Genomic DNA, 14,532 nt, shown 5'->3' with positions numbered 1-14,532 from the left:
TTGTCATATGTGAAGGGAACTGGTTGTGTTTTAGGTGCTGTTTGATTTTGTGGTTTTTTTCTTATTGTTTACATGAGGATTGAACAAGGTTTGACACCATTGTTGGTGGATGTCTTAGGCTCCAGCTTTTCCTCGCGAGGATGGGGCTGAACGATCACGACCACTGGTCCTGGACACCACCACCCACCTCCCCAGCTGTACCTGAGCCGTTCTCTCCACTTTATGGGCCTGCAAAGCAGTTCTATCCCCACAGGCTTAGCAAGTCCAGGTTGGACTTGGGCAAATTTGTTTCCCAGGACAGTTGGCTACGCTCCATTGAAGGACTCACGTTGGGGAGACCATCTCTGAGTAACTTTAGCTGTTCGGTATTCAATGACCCCGTCTGTCGATGGGAAGGAATGCATCACTGCGGTATTTCAGATCTGTCCTCCCTCCCTCACGAGGGCTCCTGTGTCCGTGAATGTACTGTAGTGTGTTTCATATCTAGTAAAGCAAAAGAAGTGGAGACTCTTCCCTTGGGGTCACCACTTTATGGAGTGATGATCTGAAATCTGCCATCCTCCCATGGCGAATGATCTGGGATGTAAACGAATCCGGGTGTGTGAGCACACTGCAGGTTCCTCTGTGGGTGATGGCATTCGGGCTCCAAGTGATGGGTATTTGTCCACTGGGAGCCTCATCAGGGAGCTCCTAGGTCCCATGACGTGAATGCTTGGGGGGAACTTGATGCCTCCCACTTTCTGGGTGACAATATATCTACCTCTTCTGGTGCCCTTCTCTCCCTATTTCTTCCTGGAACTGGCCAACACCTGGGTTTCCTTTACTGGCAGGTGTGTTTGGGGTCACGGTAGACGTCCTGCTCGTGCCTCGCCTTGAATGAGGCATAGCAGCAAGGCCACTACCACAACGTGAGACCAGATCCGAGGGTGACAGGGATTCTCCCAAGGTCACTCTGGAGGCCAGGCTAGCATTTCCTGTGGGACCAGCCCCGGCCTCACTCAGGACGTTCCCAAACAAGGACATCCCCAGAAAAGGTGAGGTGAGACCCTTGAAGTGACTGATGGCTGGGGACATAGGAAGATGCCAAGGGCTTCAAACACAGGTCACCTGCCTCTCCATGGAACAGGGTGGGGAGAGGTGGCAAGTAGAGGACACTCTGCCTTCATCTCATGGTCTCACCAAAGAAAGAGGGTTGTTTGACACACAGAGAAGAGATGTTCATTTCCAAGGAAATGCATGCATAGTGACCCAAATCCCCTCCTCACACTCACTCTAAATCCCCGGAGACAGCATCTGGGAACAGCAGGGCAGAGATCACCTACCTTTGGGAGAACTGCTCCCAAGATCCTGTTGCTGTTCTCTCAGGGTCACCTGTCCCAGAATATCCTGTGGGGGAGGAGGGGGGAGGGCCCCTTGCAGAGAGACACCGGCCTGGGGCAGGGACCCCACTTCCTCCAGCACAGCTGCAGCTGGGGGGCTGGGGGTGGGGCAGGGGCCTCCCAGGGAGGGGTTTTTGTACGAGCCTGTGTCACGGTGTGGTGTATCCGGCACCGGGACCCAGCTGACCGTCCTCGGTGAGTCTCCTCTTCCCCCCATTTCCCTGCTCTCTGCAAGGTTTGGGCACTTTTTCTGTGTCTTGTGTCAGCCTGTGGTCAAGCTTTCCACCGGGACCCCACCCCGGGCCCTGCCCTCCTCCCCTCCCCTTCAGACTGTCCTGCCTGCCTCTGAGGTCACCACCAGCCCCTCACCTCTGACCCCAGAGGCAGGGAAATGGACAAGATGACCTACAGTCTCCTCTGTCTGTCTACCCGGGCCACACGGGCTCCTAGACCTGCTCTGTTCTGTCTCCCCCACCCCCTGTCTGGGCTCCTGTGGCACCAGCTTTCTCTCTGGGGGCCCCTTGGGGCCCTCACCTCGGGGGCAGAGGGAACAAGAGTGCTGAGGGGGGACCACGTGGAGACATTAGAGGGACCCGGAACCCTCAGAGTCGGGGCTGGGGACCAAGATCAGAGGTTCAGGAAGGCCTGGGGGCTGCGGGACTAGGGATCCAGGCCCGGAACACGCAGGGGTGGAGGGTCTGCCAGGCCCCCGGGGGCCTGCTGTGCTGATCCGGGGCTGGCCGGCCACCCAGGAACCTGCAGGCGGAGGACAGAGGGGAGGAGAAGGTGCTGGAAGCCAGAGCTGGGGAAGACAAGGGGGACAGCCAGAGGGGGGCGGTGGACTCCTGGGTCCTGCAGGACACTTGTCCCTGCACAGGGAGCGGCAAAGTCTACGGCAGGAAAGCTCTAGTGACGTGAGCCGTCACGTGCAGGGCCAGAGACGAGAATAAGAGAGACCTCAGAGCAGGAGACAGACTTTGCTCGATCAGCAAAGATCCCCCTCCCCAGACAGGGTCCAGGAGAGGCAGGTTTGGGTCACAACAGGCCCCTGAGGGCATAGGTTCTGAAGACCCCAGAGCAGATGTGTCAGGTCAGAGCTGTCCCCACCTTGGCCCCACGGTAGGTCAGGCAGGTCATATCATCCGCTCACAGGACGGACAGACAGACACACAGCCAGCCCCAGGCAGTCCCCCATCAAGTGTCAGGAAAGGACAGGCAAGGAGGCTGAGGGTCAGATGTCTGTCCTGGAAGCCAGGACCCAGAGGGATCTCAGGACCGTGGTGGCAGGGGTCCAGGCTCAGGTGTTCCCAGGAAGAAGGGGGGTGGGGGGGATGCTTGCGGCACACCCCGACCCTCCCTCCCTCCGTGGCCCGGACCCTCAGACTCAGAGCGGTCCCTGAACTAGGGATACTGCTGAGTCCTCAGGAGCCTGTGTCCCACTTTGAGACAGAGTCAGGGGCTCCCACGACGGACACCGGACCTCTGACCTCCTGGCCCTCCCCGACTTTGCAGGTCAGCCCGCGGCCGCGCCCACGGTCACTCTGTTCGGGCCCTCTGAGGAAGAGCTCAAAACCAACAAGGCCACCGTGGTGTGTCTCATCAATGACTTCTACCCGGGCACCGTGACGGTGGCCTGGAAGGCAGATGGCGCCACCATCACCCAGGGCGTGGAGACCACCAAGGCCTCCAAGCAGAGCAACAGCAAGTATGCGGCCAGCAGCTACCTGAGCCTGACGCCCAGCACCTGGAAAAACTACAACAGTGTCAGCTGCCTGGTCACGCACGAGGGGAAAACCGTGGAGAAGACAGTGTCGCCCTCCGAGTGCCCTTAGGTCCCCGGACCCCCACCCTGGGGGTCTTCCTTCCCCAGACCCCCTCCCCCAGCTCTCCATGGACCCCTGAGCCCCCACCCAGGTCGGATCTGACCAGACAGATCTCCTTCCTCCCTGGTCCTGCTTCTCCTTAATAAAGACCTTGTCATTTATCAGCCGACATTTCTGACGTGCTTTCTGTATATGGCTGAGTCTCTGGGTTAAGGGTCACTTACTTAGGGAAGGGACAGGTCGGACACGCGATTCCATCTACCCGTCTGCCCCCAACCGGTCCCCAGGGACCGGGGAGCTCTGAGTGCCAGGGGGAGCCCTGACCCAGAGCAGGACGTTGCTGGGCGGTGCCGGCCCCTGGGGTGCAGGCCTTGCCCCCCGGGAGGCAGAAGGGCAAGGGAGAGGGACAAGTCACAGCTCTGGATGGGGTGGGGGGGGAATCAGGGAGACGTGAGGAGGGTGCCAGATGAGACGGAGACACACGAGGGCGGGTGTGGGACCCTCGTGGGGGACTGGGACCCCCCTCACAAGGAGTGTGGTGTCTGAAGTCAGGTCAGGGAAGGCTTAGGTCCCGGGTGGATTCTGGGCGGAACAGGTACCGCCTTCCTGTATTGGGGGGCAGGGGGGTGCACAGGAGAGCTGCGTCCGTGGGAAAGGGCACCATCAGGGCAAGAAGAGGGCATCCAGGGACGGCTCCTCGGAGAGAGAGTCCACTGGGATTCAGGAATAGAGTCAGGCCAGGTCAGCCCGGCTCAGGGCGGGCAGAGCGTGGCCTGAGGGCTCCCACGAGGTCAGGCTCTCTGAGGAGTCCGCGCCCCCAGATGCCTGCCCAGGGGGCCCCCCCCCTCCAGCTCTGTGGCCCCCCCGAGCGCACGCACAGCTGAGACACACACTCAGGGCCTGGGGCGGCGAGGTCATCCTCTCAGGGTGCAGCCCCACTGGCTCTGTCATCCTCAGGACCCGAGGCCTCCCAGCCCGTCTGTGCCTCCAGCGCATCAGGGCCAGGGAGCTGCCTTCACCGGAGGTCTGCCCGGGCACGAAGTCTGCAGGGACAGGGGGCTCTGGGGCCACCGTGGGGCAGAGGACGGGTCCCCTTGGGGCCTCATCCCAGGTACCCTGGCCCCAAATCACAGACGAGGAGGTAACAGAAGCCAGGGGTCCCAGGATCCCACAGCACCTGCCTGATCTCATCTCCTGATGGGAAAACTACTGATGAGATCCCAAGGGAGGAGGAGACCACCCAGGTCCCCATCATCTCCATGGCCCTACTGGGTACCATGCCACCTTGCACCCCACCCCGAGCTATGGCCACCCCAAGGCTCACTCCCCTTTATCTTGTTAAAGTTTTCATCGCAAAGAACGAGAACACAAAATAAGAAGGCAGAAGAAGAAGAATACCCCCAGGTTCGATTGTTTTCTTTACCTTTTCCATTTACATTGCAGTATCGTTGGTTAACGATGTTGTGTGAGTTCAGCTGCACAGCAATGTGATTCAGTTATACAGATACATGTGCCTATTCTTTCTCAAAGTCTTCTCCCATTGAGGTCCTTGTTAGATATCCGTGTTAAACACAGCAGTGTGTGCAAGTCAACCCCAAACTCCCTAACTGTCCCCTCGCCCAGCACCCCCCCTCCAGTGGAGTATCACCCAGCCGCTGAAAAAGAAGGGATGTAATGCCGTTTGCAGCAACACGGACGGACCTGGCGATTGTCACACGGAGTGAAGTATGTCATAGAGAAAAAGTGAAGTGGCATCTGATGTCGTCTATATGCGGAACACCCCCGGGTTCTTATCGACCGGGTCCCAAATCATCAGTTCCCTGATGCAACTGAACCCCTCCCCCACAGCAGCATACCTCCTCCCCAGCGCCATACTCTGACGCCCATCCCAGGTCACATCAGTTCATCTGTGAATATTTCATTTGCGGCCGGGAAAGAAACACCCTAAACTATAACTACATAGCATTCTCAAACCCAAATACAAACGTTCCATTATTCCTTAACTTCAAAAAATAGTCACGTTCTCAGGAAATGGCTCACAATTGTCACAAGCGTATTTACTTGGCTGTGTCTTTTTTTTTTTTTTTCCATTAATTTTTATTGGCGTACAGTGGATGTACAACGTTGTGTTCGTTTCGGCTGTAGAGCAAAGTGAATCACTTAGACACATTTCCACTCTTTTCTGGATTCTTTTCCCATTTAGGTTGTTACAGAGTATTGAGTAGAGTTCCCTGTGCTGTACAGTAAGTTCTTCTTAGGTATCTATTTTATGCACACTATCGTGTGTATGTCAATCCCAACCTGCCAACTCATCCCACCCCTCCCTGCCTTTGCCCTTGGCAACCGTACGTTTGTTTTCTACATCTGCGACTTTATTTCTCTCTTCTAAACGAGTTCACTGGAACCATTTTTATTGTGATTCCGCATATAAGCAATATCACATGCTATTTGGCTTTCTCTGTCTGACTTACTTCGCTCAGTATGACAGTCTCTAGGCGCATCCATGTTGCTGAAAATGGCATTATTTTGCCCTTTTTATGCCTACTCATATTCCGTTGCCTCTGTGTACGACATCTTCTTTGTCCATTCCGCCGTCGAAGGACATTTAGATTGCGTCCATGTCCTGGCTCTTGTAAATAGTGCTGCAGTGAATGTTGGGGTGCGTGTATCTTTTGTTTTTTTTTCCCCAAGAACCTTTCTTGAGATATAATAGACATACAATAAACTGTATATATTTAAAGTGTACAATTTGATCTTTTTTTTCTTATTCGCAACGTATATATGGCAATCCCAACCTCCCAATTCATCCCACCCCAACCCGCCCCCACCTCCCCCCCTTGGTGTCCATATGTGTGTTCTGTATATCTGTGTCTCTAATTCTACCTTGCACACGGGTCGATCGGTTCTATCTTTTGAGATTCTGCATATACGTGTTAAGATACCATACTTGCTTTTCTCTTTCTGACTTCCTTCACCCCGTATGACACGCTACGTCCCTCCACGTCTCTACAAACGTCCCAATTTCATTCCTCTTTACGGCGGAGGAATATTCCATATACGTACGGACCACATCTTCTTCACCCATTCCTCCGTTGACGGACATTTAGGTTGCGTCCGTGTCCTGGCTGTTGTAATTAGTGCTGCCATGCATGCTGGGGTGCGTGTGTCTTCTCTAAGTCTCGTTTTCTCCGGAGAGATGCCCGGGAGTGGGGTTGCTTTCCCATCTGAGGCCTGGGAGGGGCCTTCTAGCCAGTAGCCTGACTCTCTTCAATGCGGTGGGTTTCGGGACCACCACGGAGGTGCTGGCTCACGTCTCCTTTTTGAATAAGAGGCCCCCAGACACAGCCCAAACCCACATGAGACCCTCAGGGCTGGCAGCGGGGACCACAGAGTTCTCCCTGCACACGGAGGCAGGCGTTTGCTGCTGGAACTCGTCCAGGCCTCCCTAGACACGCCCACCCGAATCCAGGATAAGCCCGGGAATGTGGGGGTGAGACCCCTGGAGCCCCCGTTAGCCCCAGACGGAAGACCCTTACGGCCAATCCATTCCAGGGGAAACGGCCTTTCCTGTGGGGGGCCTGGGGACACCCGAGGCCGCCTCCTCCCCTCACCCTGTGCTCTCACCGAGGGAGCAGGGTTCCGTCAACGCCACATAGAAGAGAGGCGCCTTTCTCTCCCAGGGAGATGTACTCCTTTGGGAGGTGAATGCCCTCCTGAAACCCCATTTCCATCAAACCGTCCCCAACGTGCCAACATCCTTTAGGACGCTGCCTTTCCGAGGGTGCCGCTGTTGGGCATGGGGGGGCCCTGGGGATGGGCAGGGCAGCACGTGGGCCCCCCTGCAGAGAGACACCGGCCTGGGGCAGGGACCCCACTTCCTCCAGCACAGCTGCAGCTGGGGGGCTGGGGTGGGGCAGGGGCCCCCCAGGGAGGGGTTTTTGTACGAGCCTGTGTCACGGTGTGGTGTATTCGGCAGCGGGACCCAGCTGACCGTCCTCGGTGAGTCTCCTCTTCCCCCCGTTTCCCTGCTCTCCGCGTGGCTTGGGCACTTTTCCGCTGTTGTGCTCTTTTCTGTGTCTTGTGTCCATCTGTGGTCAAGCGTTCCACCGGGACCCCACCCCGGGCCCTGCCCTCCTCCCCTCCCCTTCAGACTGTCCTGCCTGCCTCTGAGGTCACCACCGGCCCCTCACCTCTGACCCCAGAGGCAGGGAAATGGACAAGATGACCTACAGTCTCGTCTGTCTGTCTACCCGGGCCACACGGGCTCCTAGACCCGCTCTGTTCTGTCCCCCCACCCCCTGTCTGGGCTCCTGTGGCACCAGCTTTCTCTCTGGGGGCCGCTTGGGGCCCTCATCTCGGGGGCAGAGGGAACAAGAGTGCTGAGGGGGGACCACGTGGAGATATAAGAGGGACCCGGAACCCTCAGAGTCGGGGCTGGGGACCAAGATCAGAGGTTCAGGAAGGCCTGGGGGCTGCGGGACTAGGGATCCAGGCCCGGAACACGCAGGGGTGGAGGGTCTGCCAGGCCCCCGGGGGCCTGCTGTGCTGATCCGGGGCTGGCCGGCCACCCAGGAACCTGCAGGCGGAGGACAGAGGGGAGGAGAAGGTGCTGGAAGCCAGAGCTGGGGAAGACAAGGGGGACAGCCAGAGGGGGGCGGTGGACTCCTGGGTCCTGCAGGACACTTGTCCCTGCACAGGGAGCGGCAAAGTCTACGGCAGGAAAGCTCTAGTGACGTGAGCCGTCACGTGCAGGGCCAGAGACGAGAATAAGAGAGACCTCAGAGCAGGAGACAGACTTTGCTCGATCAGCAAAGATCCCCCTCCCCAGACAGGGTCCAGGAGAGGCAGGTTTGGGTCACAACAGGCCCCTGAGGGCATAGGTTCTGAAGACCCCAGAGCAGATGTGTCAGGTCAGAGCTGTCCCCACCTTGGCCCCACGGTAGGTCAGGCAGGTCATATCATCCGCTCACAGGACGGATAGACAGACACACAGCCAGCCCCAGGCAGTCCCCCATCAAGTGTCAGGAAAGGACAGGCAAGGAGGCTGAGGGTCAGATGTCTGTCTTGGAAGCCAGGACCCAGAGGGATCTCAGGACCGTGGTGGCAGGGGTCCAGGCTCAGGTGTTCCCAGGAAGAAGGGGGGTGGGGGGGATGCTTGCGGCACACCCCGACCCTCCCTCCCTCCGTGGCACGGACCCTCAGACTCAGAGCGGTCCCTGAACTAGGGATACTGCTGAGTCCTCAGGAGCCTGTGTCCCACTTTGAGACAGAGTCAGGGGCTCCCACGACGGACACCGGACCTCTGACCTCCTGGCCCTCCCCGACTTTGCAGGTCAGCCCGCGGCCGCGCCCACGGTCACTCTGTTCGCACCCTCCGCTGAGGAGCTCAGCGCCAACAAGGCCACCCTGGTGTGTCTCATCAATGACTTCTACCCGGGCACCGTGACGGTGGCCTGGAAGGCAGGCGGCACCACCATCACCCAGGGCGTGGAGACCACCAAGGCCTCCAAGCAGAGCAACGGCAAGTATGCGGCCAGCAGCTACCTGAGCCTGACGTCCAGCACCTGGAAATCCTACAGCGGCGTCAGCTGCCAGGTCACGCACAATGGGAAAACCGTGGAGAAGACAGTGTCCGCCTCCGAGTGCCCTTAGGTCCCCGGACCCCCACCCTCGAGGTCTTAGAGCCACAGGACCCCTGAAGTCTCACCCTGGTCCTCCCTGCCCTTCCTCCTGCACCCGATCAATTTGCAATAAAATGTCCTCCTTGTCATTCAGAAATCGTGCTCTCTGCTCATTTTTCTTTATCGTTTGGTGTCCTGACCTTAATCATCCCCCAAGGTGAACAACATCCTTTAATCATGGGGGAAAGGAACCAGCAGAAGAACTCTCCATGTTTCCTTAACGGGGGGGGTTCACTCCCCTAGAATGTTCCAGATGGGGTGTCAGGCATCAGCACTCCGGAGAGCCCACCTGGGCATCTCCCCTACAGTCGCTATTTCTGTGTGGAACACGGCCGCCCCCAGCCCCACCTGGACCGCTCCCCAAGTCCTCCACCTCCAGGAGATGGAGACGTCGTCTCCCCTCCCCTGAATCCTGAGTTCTCACATCCCCATGCCTCCTCTGGCTTTGTGTCCGTTCTGCAAATTCCCTTCGACACAGCCTAGAGTACCCCCCGCCTTAGGGGCCCCCCTGCTCCTGCCTCCCCAGGGACGTTACCTCACGCCCCCTCCTTCTCCCTCCCCATCACACTCGCTACAGGACCCTCAGTCCCTGGACCCCACACTCCCTGCTGGGGGCCCCTCCCCCCGCTCGCGTCACGGGGGGTGCAATCTCTCCAAGCCTCCTGGGCACGGGCCAGCTCCTTCTCCCCGCTTCAATGCCAGCCCACCGCGAACCCCACCACAGGCGCCCGAGGTCCACTCCTTCTCAGGGGACCTGCCTGGGGCCTGGGTGTTCAATACCGAGTGTCGGATTCTGGGAATGCACGTGGATAGTCGGAAGCTGACTCTTCTCAGGAGCTTGAGGTGGGGTCTCAGCTATAACACACGCACACAATAAGGCGCATACAGACACGTGGACACACGCAGCACTCAGAGAGACACACGTGCACGCAGGCGCAGAGCCGCGGCCTCCTCTCTGGGAGGCTCGGGAAGGCTGGGCTGCAGGGTGCGGCAGTGGGGGCCCGGGAGGGAGCTTAGCAGAGAAGGGGAAGCACGGCAGTCCCTGGGTTGGGGGCGTCCAGGATGAGCAGTGACACAGCAGGAGGGCGGGGATCCTCAGGTCCAGGCTGAAAGTCGGACACCCGTCCTGCGGGGGCTGGTGGGAGGGAGGCTTCCAGGAGCAGTGGGGAGATCTGGGGGGATGGCGGGAGTGCTAGCTGAGCACGCCCCCACCAGGGACAGAGGGATGCCAGGTCTGTGTGTCCCTTGCACGAGCTCTGCAGGTGACGTACTGGGACCAGGATACCCTCGGAGGCCCTGGGTGCCGGGCGCTGGGTGGGCCCCGTCTGTGGGCACCTGTGCGGGTGGTGCTTGGGTGCGCGGGACCCTTACCGCTCACAGAGGAAACTGTGCTGGGACCCGGGACCCCCTACCCATCCTCCAGGGGCCCTTCCAGCTCTAAGTCAACCCGTGCACCATACAGGGAGGGGCAGCCCCCACGGGACTCAGGAGGGCGGTGAGCCAGGGACTGTCCACTGCAGAGCAGCCCGGCCCAGCCGGGGCAGGGACGGCGGTGCTCAGCCCACGGCAGAGGGGTCTGGGTGGCTGGAGGTGAACTTGACTCTCCCCCCACCCGCCTCTCCCACTCCCACCCCGGGACCCCCAGCACCGAGGATGCAGTAGCATCCAGCACCCTCCCCACACATCCCACTCCTACACACGGGTCGCAGCCACATCCTCTCTGTAGGGTACACCGGCCCTGTCACCACTGCCTCCCCAGCATCCCCACACGACTCAGCCAGGACACACGGCCCTTCCTGAGAACGGAATGAGCTGGGAATGTGCTGATGCCCAGACATCCTCCCCAACCGCATCCCATCCCAAGGAGGGACGGAACCCTCCCCTCGTACGGGGCTGAGATACCAGGTCTGCAGGACCCCTCCCCTCCCACACCCCATCTGCAGGCCAGCACCCGTGAGAGGAGGCTGAACGTGGCCTCCACGCAGCTGCAGGTGGGCCTGGGCAGGCGGTGGAGGGGTGGCAGGAGGGTTTATGCGCGAGGCTGTGTCACTGTGTTATGTGTCCACCGGAGGGACCAAGCTGACCTTCCCGGGTGAGTCTCCCCCTTCCCCTCCTCTTCGGGGTCCACCGTGAAATTTGGGCACGTTTTCTTGTCTTTTCCCTCCTGTCCGAGGCTGGGGTCTCACCCTCTGGAGACTGTCAACTTCATCTGTAGGCTGTCCATCCCCCCTTGAGCCTGTCACCCTTCTCAGAACCTGGTGGACACGGAGGGGACGGGCTCAGGGACCCTCTTGCCTCCGCTGGCTGTGCCCGCCCGGAGTTTTCCCTCCAGCTCTTCTTCTCTGGCCTCTGGGATCACAGCTCCCTCCTCAGGGTCTCCCAGCCCCAGGGTCTGAGGAGCATGGAGGGGTTGAGGCCCGGGGAGCGGCGGGCTCAAGCGGGAGCACCGGGTCCAGGGACTCGGAAGGACACCGGGAAGAGCTGGACAGGGCATGGGGGTCATCCTGGGATCTGTCCCCTCAGGGACCCAAGGGGGGGGCTTAGGCAGAAGCAGGAGAGAAGAGTGCAGGGGGAAGGGTGGAGGTAGTGTCCCACTGAGAAGGTGGCCTCAGGGTGCTGGGTGCCGCTCCTCCTCCCAGCAGGCAGGACCCCAGGCCGCACACGGCGCAGGACACTCAGGCCTGAAGGGTCACCCCCCCCCCCAGTTACACACTGGATGTGAGCCCTTGGAGCAGACGTCCAGGGTGGGCACTCCTCGTAGCGACAGGTGACAGGAACTGACCCAGCCAGGCAGACAGATGTCCTAGGACAGACAGATCCCCAGTGGGACGTCACAGGACAGGGGACCCCGCAGGACAGACAGCCCCAGGCTCAGAACAGAACATTCACGTACACGGAATCCCTGATCTGTGGGGTTCCCTGGACCCGGCCCCGGTGCTGACGCCACTACACCCTGGCAGCCCTGGTGGGGTCTCTGTGGCCAGAGGGCTGGGGGCTGCGAGGACGGTGTCGGGGGGACGGTGGGCAAGAAACCCCCTCCCCGAAAGGGAAGAGATCCTGGATGGGGGAAAGACATATGGGCTTTGTGAAGACACGGGACAAGAACCAGGGGGAGATCTCAGACATACAGATGCCCAGGACAGACGGACACCCAGAGGAAAGAGGAGCCCTCCGGGTGGACGTCAGCCAGCTCCAGGGAGCAGAGGTCGGGATGCGGGCTGCGGGACGCACGACCAGAGGAAGACATGGAGACTTGCAAGGGGGCCCGAACGCCCAGGAGTCGGGCACTGCAGTTCCCCTGACACAGGGTGAGCGACCCCAGCCGGGGCTGCCTGGCCTCAGGGGAGCAAGGGCCCGCCTGGGACCCACGCAGTGGACTTCGGGCGCCTGTGCCCACCGCTCCAGAGGTCAGGGGCTCCCACGGTGGGTGTTGCCCCAGCGACCTCCCGTCCCTCCCCCACCCTGCAGGTCAGCCCATGGCCGCGCCCTCGGTCGCTCTGTTCGCGGCCTCCACTGAGGAGCTCAGTGCCAACAAGGCCACCCTGGTATGTCTCATCGATGACTGCTACCCAGGCACTGTGACGGTGGCCTGGAAGGCAGACGGCGCCACTGTCACCCGGGGCGTGGAGACCACCCAGGCCTCCAAGCAGAGCAACAGCAAGTAGGCGGCCTGCAGCTACCTGAGCCTGACGGCCAGCGCCTGGAAATCTCGCTCAAGCTACAGCTGCCAGGTCACGCGCGAGGGGAACACCGTGGAGAAGACAGTGTCGCCCTCCGAGTGCTCTTAGGTCCCTGGGCCCCCACCCTCCAGGACCCCTGGAAGGTCTCCCCTCCCATCGTGGCCCCCCCAGCCCTTCCTCCTGCACGCAGTCAACTCTCAATAAAATGTCCTCACCGTCGTTCAGAAATCACGCTCTCTGCTCATTTTTGTTGATACGTGTCGTGTCCTGAACTCAACCATCCTCAAAGGTGAACGAAACCCTCTTAGCCTTCGAACATGAAGGTAGAGGGTGGAGTCTTGGGACTTTTTCCAGGGATGGTTTCCCTGCCACTAAAATCCCCAAGAGAACATTCTAGAACCGGGGATGGGGCCACGGCAGAAATGGAGGTCTGTCCACTCTCCCCACCGGATGCCACGCTGCCTCCTCTGTGTGGACCACATCCTCCTCTGAGGGATCTGGTCACGCGCTGCTCGGTTTAAACGGCCCCCAGGACAACATCTCAGTTCTCTTCCCTGCAGTCCCCAGCACCACATCCTGGAAGGGGTTCCCCCTCGAGCGTCTCTCTGTCCATGGATGATGACCCACCGATGCCACGTGTCCTTTTGCTCAAAACCCACCCTGGTGCTTCCCCATGAGCTCGGCCTAGAGTCCCCCCTCCTCAGGGCACCTCCTGCTCCCACCTCCCCTGGGACAGTACCCTCCCCCCTCCCCCAGGCCTTCCTGTCACACTCAGCACAGGACCCTCAGTCCCTAACCCTGGTCACTCACCCCACTCTCCCCCTAGGTAGCCCTCCCACTCGTGTCAGGAGGGTCCCAGCTGCCTTCAAGGCCCCTGGGGTGAGGCCAGCTCTGCTCTCTCCGACCCCTTAGAAGTCAGCCCACCACTGACTCCACCACAAGTGCCAATGCAAACTGCCGGGTGGTCAATGGGACCATGAGGTTAGAGTCCAGAATCCGTCTAGCACGGTGCTGTGGACTTGACCATGTGCGGATTCACTCTCTTAGATCCGGAATGAGATCTCAGAATCAGTGCGATGTTTGCCGTAGGAGCTACACACCACAGGGATCTGAGCTCTTAGACACACACACACACACACACACACACACACACACACACACACGAGTTACTGCAAACAGGGCCATACTGCACGTCCCTCGGGACCAGTGGGTCTCCAGATTCCTCCATGGCCTCACTCTGCGGAGGCCACAGCTCCATCCCCTCTGGGCTGTAAACAGGCTCCTCCCCCTCCCACCACCATGCCCCCCACCTCTCCAGGTGCCCCCACCTCCTCCAAGAAAGGAAGTTCCCTGGGGCGTGATGGGCTCCCGTACGTCCCTCCTGTCCCTCCCGCGCCTGGGGATGGATGGCGCCCTGCTTCCCACGTGTAACGTTACAGGGGTGGAGGGACTGCCCCCACCCTCCCCGAGGCCAGACCAGCCCCCATGACAAGGAGGGCGGCCCCGGGGCCTCCGTGCAGCTGCAGGTGGGCCTGGGTAGAGGGGAGGGGGTTGACGGAGGGTTTATGTTCGAGGCTGTGTCACTGTGTGTTGTGTTTGGTGGAGGGACCCAGCCGACCATCCTGGGTGAGCCTCCCCCTTGCCATCTTCTTGGGGTCAGGAGGGACAGTTGGGTAGGTTTTTGTATTTCCTCTGTCCTGTCTGGGGCTGGGGTCTGAATCCCTCTTGGGCCTGTAACCCTCCCCCTTTCAGTGTGTTCCCAGACCCCCACTGGGGATCAGATGGATGATCTCAGTGACCCTCCTACTCCCCATCACTGTGATCTCTCCTGGGGACTTTCTCTTCTGGATCCTTCACATTTCCTTCAGGGATAGTGTTACTCTCACCCCGAAACGTCCACAGCATATTCCAGAGCAGGGGATGGGGCAGCAGGACCCGGGAAAGCCCACCTCTGCAGCTTCCCTGCACT

At 59.9% G+C, this 14,532-nt stretch overlaps 1 protein-coding gene and 1 gene segment (V, D, J or C); both read left to right on the top strand.

Moving 5' to 3' along the window:
* The window catches only part of LOC130858419 (immunoglobulin lambda-1 light chain-like), a 301,160-nt gene extending 292,189 nt beyond the window's left edge, over nt 1-8,971 (top strand). For both annotated transcript variants that reach the window (XM_057744819.1, XM_057744818.1), the window contains exons 3-4: nt 7,167-7,201; nt 8,535-8,971. In XM_057744819.1, the coding sequence (XP_057600802.1) occupies nt 7,167-7,201; nt 8,535-8,854 (355 nt within the window). In that variant the 3' untranslated portion in view covers nt 8,855-8,971. The remainder of the gene's footprint in view (nt 1-7,166; nt 7,202-8,534) is intronic.
* On the top strand, nt 141-3,366 carry LOC130858339 (immunoglobulin lambda constant 1-like). The segment is given in 3 exon segments: nt 141-166; nt 1,459-1,574; nt 2,892-3,366. Coding segments are annotated over 3 exon segments (462 nt in total).
* Nucleotides 8,972-14,532: the final 5,561 nt, after the last annotated feature.

This window comes from Hippopotamus amphibius, chromosome 8 (assembly GCF_030028045.1).
Source record: "Hippopotamus amphibius kiboko isolate mHipAmp2 chromosome 8, mHipAmp2.hap2, whole genome shotgun sequence".
In the NCBI taxonomy this organism is placed as follows: domain Eukaryota; kingdom Metazoa; phylum Chordata; class Mammalia; order Artiodactyla; family Hippopotamidae; genus Hippopotamus; species Hippopotamus amphibius.
The sequence above is the reverse complement of the archived record's forward strand: the minus strand, read 5'-3'. Positions and strand labels throughout refer to the sequence as shown.